This window comes from Microtus ochrogaster, chromosome 2 (assembly GCF_000317375.1).
Source record: "Microtus ochrogaster isolate Prairie Vole_2 chromosome 2, MicOch1.0, whole genome shotgun sequence".
Lineage (NCBI taxonomy): Eukaryota > Metazoa > Chordata > Mammalia > Rodentia > Cricetidae > Microtus > Microtus ochrogaster.
Genome location: NC_022010.1, coordinates 54,611,794 through 54,623,099, shown reverse-complemented (window position 1 = coordinate 54,623,099; position 11,306 = coordinate 54,611,794). Strand labels below are relative to the sequence as shown.

The following is an 11,306-nucleotide window of genomic DNA, read 5'->3' as shown; positions in this document are numbered from 1 at the left end:
GTGAGCCACCACTGCCCGGCTTCTGTGGTTAATTTTAGAGACAGTTCCATGAGGTGCCGTATATTCTTTTGTGTTTGGGCGAAGTGGTCTATAGATGTCTGTTAAGTCCATTTGAGTCATAACATCCATTAGATCCCTTACTTTTCTGTTAATTTTTTTGTCTGGCAGAATCTTGTTTTCTCCATCTATGGTGATTGAAAGTTTTGCTGGCTGAAGTAGTCTGGAATGGCATCTGTGGTCTCTTAGTGTCTGCAAAACATCTCTCTAGGACCTTCTGGCTTTCTGTCTCCATTGACAAGTTGGGTCTAATTCTGATAGGTCTGTGTTTATATGTTACTTGGCATTTTTCCTTTATAGCACTTAGTATTCTTTCTTTATTCTGTATGTTGTTGTAATAAGAGCAGCGGGGCTGTGTCCCCAGCACCCGGCCGCCCACATGGCTAGCTTATGCCCTGAAATAATTACACGGAAACTGTATTCTTTTAAACACTGCCTGGCCCATTAGTTCCAGCCTCTTATTGGCTAGCTCTTACATATTGACCTAACCCATTTCTAATATCCCTGTAACACCACGAGGTGTCTTACCAGGGAAGATCTTAACGTGCGTCTGTGTCCGGTAGGAGAATCATGGCGACTCCTCAATCTGCTTCTTTCTCCAGCATTCTGTTCAGTCTACTCCGCCTACCTAATTTTCTGTCCTCTTAAAGGGCCAAGGCAGTCTCTTTATTTAACCAATGAAATCAGCACAAAACAGCAGACTCCCACATCAGCATGTTTAGTGCTTTGATTATTTTGTGGCGAGGGGACTTTTTTGTTGTTGTTCAGTCTATTTGGTATTCTGTAAGCTTCTTGTATCTTTATAGGCATGTCCTTTAGGTTGGGAAAGTTTTCTTCTATGATTTGTTGAATATATTTTCTGTGTTTTGAGCTGAACTTTGTCTCCTTCTTCTGTCCTTATTATTCTTAGGTTTGTTCTTTTCGGTGTCCCAGATTTATGTTAAGAATTTGTCGAATTTAAGATTTTCTCTATTGTATCTTCAACTCTGAGTTCCTCTCTTCTGCTTCTTGTATTCTGTTGGTTAGTTTGCATCTCTAGGTCCTGTTCTCTTACTCAGATTTTCCATTTCCAGAATTCCCTCGGTTTGTGTTTTCTTGATTGCCTCTATTTCAAGTTTCAAGTCTTGAACTGCTTCCTTCACTTGTTTGTTTCTTTGTTTTTTTGTTTTTGGGTTTCTTAAAGGATTTACCGATTTCCAATTTTTTTTGTCTTTTCCTCCCACTTCTTTAAGGGAATTTTTCATTTCCTTTTAAGGGCCTCTATCATCTCATAAAGCTATTTTTTTTCTTTTTTTTTTTTTTTTTTTTTTTTGAGACAGGGTTTCTCTGTAGTTTTTAGTGCCTGTCCTGGAACTAGCTTTTGTAGACCAGGCTGGCCTCGAACTCACAGAGATCCGCCTGCCTCTGCCTCCCGAGTGCTGGGATTAAAGGCGTGCGCCACCACCGCCCGGCTCATAAAGCTATTTTTAAGGTCATTTTCTGCTTCATCTGCATTGGGATGTTCAGGTCCTGCTGTTGTCGAACCACTAGGTTCTGATAGTGCTGTATTGCTCTTGATGTTATTGGATGTATTCTTACACTGCTGTTTACCCATCTGGGTTTGGGATAATTATAGGTATGGGTGTTGATTCTTGTGATGTCTTTATTAGATGGGTCTTTTGTTCTTTATTGTCTTTCTACTGAATGGCCATGGGTTCCGGTAATTGGCTAATTGTCCGGTTGAGCAGGTTGTCTCAGCTGAGGTTTGTGAGGGTTTGGATGCCTAGTTGTAGCATATATTTCAGTTCTTCTGGCTAGTGTGGGCTTTACTTGTACCTATGGGGTCTGTTCTTCCAACTGGTGTGGGTTTTGCCTGTGCCTTTTCTATCTGGTGTGGGTGGCACATGTGCCAATAGGGTCTGCTGATGTTGCTGGAGAGGGCTCTTTGCAGGGAGACTTGTAGTAATAGGAGCGGCGGGGCTGCGTTCCCAGCACCCCAGCCGCCTGATAGCTTATTGAAATAACAACACACAGATTGTATTAATTTAAACACTGCTTGGCTCTTTAGCTCTAGCCCTTACTGGCTAATTCTGATATCCCGATCAACCCATCTCTAATAATCTGTGAGCACCAGTCTTAGTGAGCACCGGTCTTACCGGGAAGATTCTAACCTACGTCCATCCTGGGTCGGAGCTTCATCGCGTGTGCCTCGGAGAGCAGAGCTATCCCCGCATCTGCCCAGGAGCCGGGAGCATGGCGTCTCTGCCTGAGGCATCTTACCTCACTTCCTCTTCCTCCCAGCATTCTGCTCTGTTTACTCCACCCACCTATGTTCTAAGCTATGAGCCCAAGCAGTTTTTTTATTACTCAACCAATGAAATCAACAGATTGATATATGACACTCCCACATCAGAGACTGCTTTTCTTCCAGTTGATATGGGTGGTGCTTGTGCCTTTAGGGGCTGCTGATCTTGGTGGGGGGTGGTTGTCCAGGTGATGATGGGCTGGGTGGGTTTGGGCAGCGGAGTGGGTCTTATAGGTTATAGTGTCCAATGGTGGCTGCAGTGGTAGAGCAGCCTTCCCACAGGACTCTTAGCTGTTGCCTGGCTGCTAGGCAAAACCTCTTTTTACGGTGTGTTCACTAGAGCCCTAAAGGTTCTTGGAGTGCACATCTATAGTACTTTCAAAGACTTCTTTCTTCTGTCTGTTGGACTTCGATGAAAAATTCATGCAAACAGGTCTTGGGTTCTTGTAATGGTTAAAGGCGTTCAATTCTTTCTTCTCTCAGGTCCTTCAGAAAAGTGTGATCATTGGAGTGATTGAAGGTGGAGATGTGATGGAGGAGCGGTTGAGGTCCGCACGAGAGACAGCCAAGCGGCCTGTGGGGGGCTTCCTTCTGGACGGCTTTCAAGGGAATCCAACGGTCACAGAAACCAGGCTGCACTTGCTGTCATCAGTCACTGCAGAGCTGCCAGAGGACAAACCAAGGCCAGTGCTGGGTTAGGATGCAGGCGCCTCGTGAGAGGTGACAGGGGTGCTGGTGACGGTGTGATGCGGTCTACACAGGGTGCTTTCCATGTCGTCGTTCTTCCTGTCTTGTTCTCGGCCAGCTGGGCGGTTTCCTTCGAGGCTGCTCTCCTGGTTTCAGAATGTAGAGGGGAGAATTGGCGTGAGATGAGTTTGATATTATAACCGAGGACAAATGTGTCTCTCATTCTGTGCCCTCTCATCCGTGAGGCAAATACAGACGCTCCCTTTATTGTTGTGACATGGTACGTGGAGACAGGTGTAAAGTCATGTGCCATTCTCGTTTAAGTCAAGGCATGTTGAAGTCCGTGTGCTTAGTCGCATGAGGGTATGCTCTGTTAGTAAGGACCTTCGAGAAGTTTCTGCTTTTGTGGCAAGCAGTGATGGTGGTGTTTTGTTTTTTGAAGTGATGAAGCTTGTAGGGTTGGTTCTTTTGAATACTGCAGTGGTAACAGAGATGAGAGGCTAGTCTGGATTTCAGAGCAGCTGATGCCATACTAGTACCTAAATTTTCTTAATGTATTATTTTTACTTCTGTGGAATCTTGTGTAGTCTAGGCTGGCCTCAAACTTGCTATGAATCTTCTGACCTCTGCCTCCCGAGTGCTGGGATTACAGGCGTGTGTCATTGCTCCGGCGCTGGGGATGGAGCCCAGAGCTTTGTGAACGTTAGCCAAGCACTTGACCAGCTGAGCTATAGCCTGCATTTTCCTGCTTTATTAAATATACAGACGCCAAAACCAAAAACCGTAGGTGACCCTAAAGGTCATGACATTGGATGAAATAAAGCAGGCTCAGAAAGAGGGCGCCTGTGTGTGACCTCACTCTTGTTGGGTCTGAAAATGTCCCTCTCCTTGAGGTTGAGCTATTGGAGGTTGGGGCGAGCAGGAGCATGGAGGTGGGTAAGATGCTGCTCAAAGGGTATGTACTTCCAGCTAAATCAGAGGGGTAAATGCCGTGGGTTTGTTGTGTAGTCTGATGAATTAAGTATTATCACCAGGAAAACAGTAATTGTATGAGATTTGTTATTTGGCTAGATTGACCCATTTCATGTCTACAAATTCCAAAATACATTGTTTGTGAAAAATACATACAATTTAATATGTCAGTTTTAAAAAGTTTTCTGTTTAGTCTTATATCCTTAATGTGAATATTCTTGCCTTTTAACCAGTGATATATTGGGAAATTTGGCTCTGAGATGCTATTTAATTTTCAAGGTTATTAAACAGGACATGTGTAATCTTAGTACTTTTTGAGAGCCTAATATAATTGTGTGCCTGCATCATAGAGACAGCTTAGTGACTCATACCTGTGTACTTGGGTGTGAAGAGTCCCTAGAACACGTTCTCACAGCCATCGTGTGCATATACAGACACACACACATTCAGGCACACACACATGCGCGCACCAGTTTTTAGCATCACCCCCTTCCCTGCTACAGATGAATAGCTCAGCGTGAGCTTTTCTAGTCATTTTCTGGACTTTTTTGTGCTAAGTCTTCACAGATGTCTCTTTCTGAATTTGAAAGCTGGGATTGTTTTTCTGTAAGTGTGTAAAATGCCAGCTTCAGTTGGAGTGGAGTTCTAAAGCCTCACAGGGCTGGAAGGAGGCTGTATTCAGGAAAGCTGGCATACATAGAAGGGTTCTGCTTGCTTAGTATTACATAAACGCATTGTTAAAAACTCTTCTAAGAAATCAGAAAGTCTAAAAGCTTTTCTGCCCTCATTCATGGAAAGGTCTGTGGGCAGAAAAACAAACTTTAACAAGAGGAGTAGTTGCAGCTAGCCAGTCCTGATCTCACGCTTCTCCGAGCCTTGCCTTCCTGTCCAAACCCTCTTGAAAATTATTCATGCTCCCAAAGTGCCGTAGCCCTTCCCTTAGAAGATACCATTTCATTTCCCAGTGCGGACTTTTTGTTAGCAAAGAAAATACGAAGAAAGTCTTAGATCCTGGTGTGAGTGCTGAAATTCTGAGAACAAGAGGAGCTGTTAAATGAATCTGTAAAATACACTCAAAAATGGAGAAATAAAGCAAATTATATTCTTTTAAAAGTATCTATGCAGTGTTTAGATGGGGGGTAAAGTTCAGTCTGTGGCCAGGGAGGTGGACCAGAAAGACGGGAGTGGAAAGAGTTAGAAACGATACTGTTTGCTTTGCCACTGCCTCCTTGGGCCTCATGATGGTTTTGTGGAGCTCTTTATAATGAAGATCCAGAGAACAGGGTATAAAGGAACTGCCTAAAGCAACACAGCCATGTCCCTGCCACCCTGAGCTTGAGTTTGGCTGCTGTTTTTCATACGCCCCGTTGATGTGGTAGCGTTCTCTGATTTCTTCGTGGCCATTGACTTACGTTGTTGTCCCGTCTTTCCAGGCTCATCTGCGGAGTCAGCCGGCCCGACGAAGTGCTCGATTGTATTGAAAAAGGAGTGGACCTGTTTGAGAGTTTTTTCCCATATCAAGTGACTGAGCGGGGTTGTGCCCTGACTTTCACCTTTGATTGCCAGCTGAGTCCTGAAGAGACATGTGGGTCTTTGACATTCACCTCACTCTTAGCTTTATCCCATTTCCCATGACTTTGTGGCCCAAGTCACAAATATGTACACGCAGCACCAGCCTTTCATAAAGGTCCATCTTGATTTTTTTTTTCCTTGTGTTCCCTGAGATATTGGCACCTAGGGCAAGGCACTTAATACTACACGTGTAGGTCATCAATATAGACGGGACTTTTGTGGTCTGCAAAAACAAGACCTCCTTTGTTCACAGCTCGGGGGAAAAAAATTCAGAGTAAATCGTAATGAAAATCTAAGGAAAGGAAACCTTTGAGCAGCTTAGTAAAAGTTAATTTATTTTTTATCCACAAAAGATTTCTTGCCTCCCTCCTGCAAGCCCCATGCAATTAACTCCCAGGGATCTCACTGTCATGGGCTGCTCGTGTCACCTTTGCTTCTCTGAGATCTGAAAGCTGCTTTCTTCTGCTCATATTTCTTTGAAGTGCTGCCATTTTCTTTTATTGTTATTTCAAAGTCAAGACAAGCAATTTCAGATCCTGACACACATGTTAGGGAAGAGGACCCACCCAGTCACGGGCCCTGGGCTGCTCCTCTGAAGCCTGTCTTCAGGGATGAGTGGCCTGCACAGTCCCCTCTGGCTTCCTTTTCTCCCTCTTTATTTTCAACCCTTTAATCCTATTTGTGTCTGCGTATTCTATAAAATCTGTCTAATTTTACCTAGCGAAGAGTTTAAAGAAAGTTGCCAGCTCTTCCCCAAAGTGACCAGGATTTTCCAAAATGCCAGAGCTTTATTGTGTTCCCATCTCAGCACACAGTTCGTGTGAACAATCCTATCCCATAGCATTTTTGTGCTCAGTGCTCGTCTCGGTTTACTAAAATTATTCTAGAACCATCTGGCTGTCTGGACCCGCACGGATTGCTCTCATTGCTTTCCTGCTTACCTCTTCTCTACTTCCTATGTTGGAGTGAGCTGGATTTCTGTTGAAGTTGAAGGACATGCTCCTCCATTAAGCAGGGAGCACAAGGGTACTGTGGGTTCCTTGGAAGGCCAGAGGTCCCAAACAGAAGACGTAAACTAAAGCCGTGTTCTACATTAATCTGCTTGGACTGTGTGCTGTCACAAATCCATCGTGATAAGTCATAGGGATACCCCCCATCGTTTTTCTTTTTAAAATCATTCCTTTATGACAAGATTATATATCACATACTTGGATCCATGATTAGCTTGGAGTTTTCAGATATCTTCGTTGTCTTGATGGTGTAGATAATAGTCCTTGGCCATCCAGGAATGTACTGCTGTTTGTTTTTTCTTAGGTGATTTCCTTAGATAATTGTAAGAATGGAGTTATAGGGTCAAAGGTTGTGGAATTATAACTAGATTAAAATTTTTCCAGTGTGCACTTATCTGATCGTTCAAGACTTTTTATTGGTTTCCCTTCAGTATTGCAGCAAAATGGAATCCAAGAAGAAATAAAATGCTTGGATCAAATAAAGAAAATTGAAGCAGCTGGGTGCAACCAAGAAATGACATCATTTGAAATTAATCTGAAAGAGAAAAAGTAAGAAATTTTTTGAAGTTTATGTTTTGATTTCTGACTTTTTAATTTCGGACGGTCTTAAGTTTATGTAACTGTTCCCTTTTCAGTTTATGACTTCGTAAAATATTTATAGTTGGACATTACTTAGGCCTTCTCAAATATGGTTCCAGAAAACCTTTTTTCCTCTGCAGATGACTTCGGGTACTTTGTCTTGTCAGAACACTAAGCTAGATAACTATTGCTTTAGAAAAGCTGTCTGAAAGAAGCTGAATCCATTGCTTGATTTTTTTTTTTTCTATTCTGATTACTTTAAGTAACAGCAGAGCAAAATGAGGATTGAGAGTCAGACACAGTGTAGCTTGTACATTGGAAAGAGCTCAAGTCCCCTTGACTATATACAGGTTCTAAATCAGCTATCAGTGAAGAATGAACCGAGGAGGGTCATGGTGGGTTCACCTCTAATCCAGCATGTTGGAAGAGGCAGATGGAGCTCTAAGTTTGAGACCAGCCTTGATCTATTGAGCAAATTCTGGGCCAGCTGGAACTACATAGGAAATCTTGTCTTAAAAACAAAAGGAATGAATTGAGTTGTCTTGTAACTTTACATTTGACTAAAAGTGGTAGTCACCAGCCTCAGAACCTGGTTGCTCTGTGAGCATAGCACTAGTGTGTTTGATTTATATAAGAAGATGTTTTAGGAGCTCTGACTTTTCATGGTTATCTAATAACGGCATAGACCTGAGAATTTATGAAAGATTGTAAAATTCGTACATCCTGTTTATATCCTATTTCATGATTGTGGGTCTGAAGTGATAACATCTATATCTTTTAATATTTTCTTTAAAGTAGCCAAGACTATTGTCTTTCATATAAATGTTAGGGTAATATATATGCTTATTCTTGGTGCTAGGTTAAAGTTTTGGGGACAAATACCTACTAATGCAATTGATTATATTATCTTGGAAAAGTCATGTACCTTAGTAGGCAATGAAAGGTAACACAAGTCTAATATTTAGTGTTACCTAAGTATAATATTTAGGTAACACAAGTGTAATATCAGGGTTAGATCCTTTTTGCTGTATTAGCTCCTTTAATAACCTCACAGTTCCAGGAGGTGGACTGTTAGTATCTTTGGTTAATGAATGAGAAACACGTGCATAGCTGGATAGTAAACAGCATGCCCAGTTGAGTTATGGAGCCCAGACTCAAGCCCTTAGGCAAGGGATTCCACCAGAGTCCTCCTAAATATGCAGCAGTCGTCTGCATCTGTAAAAGGGTAGTCAGAATGGTCATTGCCAAGAGGCAGAGCCTGGCTAAACCGGTGGATGTGGTGGCTGCTAACACTAGTGCCCATGAGTGGAAGAGGAGCATCTTCTGCCCGAACACCACGTGCCTTTGCACTGATGAGTGACCATTGTGACTGTCTCAGGCTGCAGACTTGTAAGGTTGTGTCTGTCAGAGCACGCCTTGAGCGGGTACCCAGCGAGACTATTCTTACCTTAGCCATCTCTCCAGTGGAGTAAGTAGCCTGGGTTGTAGATTTCCTTTTTTTGTTTGTTTTTTCGAGACATGCTTTCTCTGTGTATCCCTGGCTACCCAGACCTTAGTTGTCAATTTCTTAGTCTCTTCACTTCTGGATTCTGTCTTTCTCAGGTACCAGGAAGACTTCAGCCCGCTCGTGAGAGGGTGCTCCTGTTACTGCTGTAAGAATCACACTCGCGCATACATCCACCATCTGCTGGTGACCAACGAGCTCCTGGCCGGCGTCCTGCTCATGATGCACAACTTTGAACACTACTTCAGATTTTTCTGCTCCATCCGGGAAGCACTAAAAAGTGACACTCTGGCACAGTTGAAAGAACTCATCCGCAGACAGATGTCTTGAGAATGGGAAAACAAAGAATCTAAGACCTGAGCTTTCAGTGTTGATGGCGGGAATGAAGAGCGCCTGCCTCGGACTGCCCATGGCGGTGCAGAGGAAGGCCTGCTGGAGACCTCAATGGACCAGAATGATATGAACCATGACTTCAGCATGTTTTGATTTAGTAAAGCAGAATGTCTCCTCCAGGGTCAACTTTTCCTTGTTAAAAAAACATGGCAAGACATTCTGGTTGTAAATCATCAGAGTCAAACAATCCAGGCAGACTTTGTCTTGAACATGATCTCTGTTTGGAATTCTTCATGACTTTGAGGACCAGCACTGGTTCACAAACATTGAAAGTAGCCTTCGTTTCTGAGGAAATGGAAGGATATCATGAAAGGAATTTTCCAAATCTAGTCCTATCCATCTCTGGGGAAGCTGTAATTTGAATTCTTACTGTAAGCCTTGACCATGCCCCCTCCAGAATTCAGCAGAGTACACAGAGCCTCTCTTCTTCTCAGTTGACTGTTTCACATTGACTTCCTAGTCTTCTCTCCCAGAGTGATTTCTCCTACAGATGGAACCAGCTTTGCTTAGTCCTTCTCCTGGTCAACACTGACGCTCATTTTCCAAGTACTTGCTCTGTTTCCCAGATGAAATCTTTCCTTAGGCTGGCAGTCGCGGAGCTCCTGCACCAAGGTGGGAAGTGACTGGAGTTTTTTTTTGTTTTTGTTTTTGTTTTTGTTTTTGTTTTTGTTTTTGTTTTAATGCATCAGGAAGTTTGGTCTGTGGTTTGCAGAGTTGGTGGTTGGCAGCTGCAGGATCTGAGTCTGGTTGTCCTTCCTGGGTTCTCTCGATTCTATAGTTTTGTTGGTATCATGACAGGGTTTTTGTTTATTTGTTGTTGTGTGTGTGTGCTTTTCTATATTTATCAGATTTTCTATAGAATACTCAAAACATGTATATACATGTAATTTTTATAAAAATAACAATTTAAAATCTTTTTGAATATACAAGAAATGTATTTCTTATATTTTATTGGCTTCAATTTTATAATGGGCATTACTGAATATTGTATGTAATAATTATGTAGTTAATTGTATTCTTATGTGTTAGAAACTCAACTTGGTTTTTTCATTTAGTGGTATGATGACTTCTCATGAATGCAAAGGATACTATGGAGACAGTTTGTGTTCTCAGTGATCTCTATTGAATGTATTTTATACTTGTTTATGTGTTTGTATTCTTGGTCAATACCAAACCCATTATTGAAGGATTACTAGTAAATATCCAAGAATCCATATAAATTTATGAGTTTTATTTATGCCCAAAACACTGAAAATTCTGTTAAACATTGTTCAGGTCCCTGGGTCTTTTTCTTATTAGCACATTTGAAAAAATTCTTTTATGTTTTAAATGTATTAAGGGCAATAGCCAATAAACATTTTTAATTAAAAAAAACAAAACAAAAAGCCTCCACTGTGTGTTGATTTTTTGTTAGTGGGAGTAAATTTACTAAAGTATTAAATTTCCATGGTACAGGGACTGTCCTAAAGTTTTCTCATGGGAAAAAACTTGCTCCAGATTTTATCATTTAGTATCTAAAGAAATTTCCATGTTGGATGTGAAGGAACGTTACTCAATATACTTTACTGGCCTCTGTACGTTACATGACTAGTGGCTCTCAGGCCATGCTACTTCACACAGTAACAGATGTTCAGCACAATCTCTGGAGCAGTTGTCGACACCTGCCTGTGTGTGTGTTTACAAATGTGTCCTAACTCGTGTGGTGAGGACAGCTCTCAGGTGCTCTCTCCTTCCACCTTGTAGATTCTAGGACTCAGACTCAGTCTTGGGCAAGTGCCTTTACTCCCTGAGTCACCGTAGTGGCCCCCTTTGGAGCATTGCGTAGCTCAGTGACCCTAGAAGTATGCCTGGGAGGGGCTGTTCTCCCCATGTTGTAAACCGAGGTTCAGTAGAAGGGTGGTTTGGGCTTGCCTGAAAGTCTTCCAGAAATTGTCGCTTCTCAACTGCCGGGTTAAAGTCTCGCTTCCCAGAGTAAAGCACAACTATTCATCTTTGTAGCAAATTCTTAGTTCTGAGTACTGGCACCTGCCTGTGAGTCCAACACTTCCAAGACAGGGAAGGAAGACTTGAGTTCAAGACCAGCCTGACTCACATAGCAAGACCCTGTCTCAATATCTTTTTCTCCATCTCTTCCTCCATTTTATTTTGACTGGTTTCGGAGTTGAGGATACTGAGCGAGTCAACAAAAGAAGCGATGGAACTATCTCAGTGGGAGAGTTGGCCTGGCAGATGTGTCCACAGTACCATG

At 42.4% G+C, this 11,306-nt stretch overlaps 1 protein-coding gene across 2 annotated transcripts in view; it reads left to right on the top strand.

Moving 5' to 3' along the window:
• Qtrt2 (queuine tRNA-ribosyltransferase accessory subunit 2) overlaps positions 1–10,432 on the top strand; it is a 25,335-nt gene extending 14,903 nt beyond the window's left edge. For both annotated transcript variants that reach the window (XM_005345002.3, XM_026788905.1), the window contains exons 6-9: positions 2,825–3,024; positions 5,434–5,585; positions 7,014–7,131; positions 8,764–10,432. In XM_005345002.3, the coding sequence (XP_005345059.2) occupies positions 2,825–3,024; positions 5,434–5,585; positions 7,014–7,131; positions 8,764–8,995 (702 nt within the window). In that variant the 3' untranslated portion in view covers positions 8,996–10,432. The remainder of the gene's footprint in view (positions 1–2,824; positions 3,025–5,433; positions 5,586–7,013; positions 7,132–8,763) is intronic.
• The last annotated feature ends 874 nt before the right edge of the window (positions 10,433–11,306 follow it).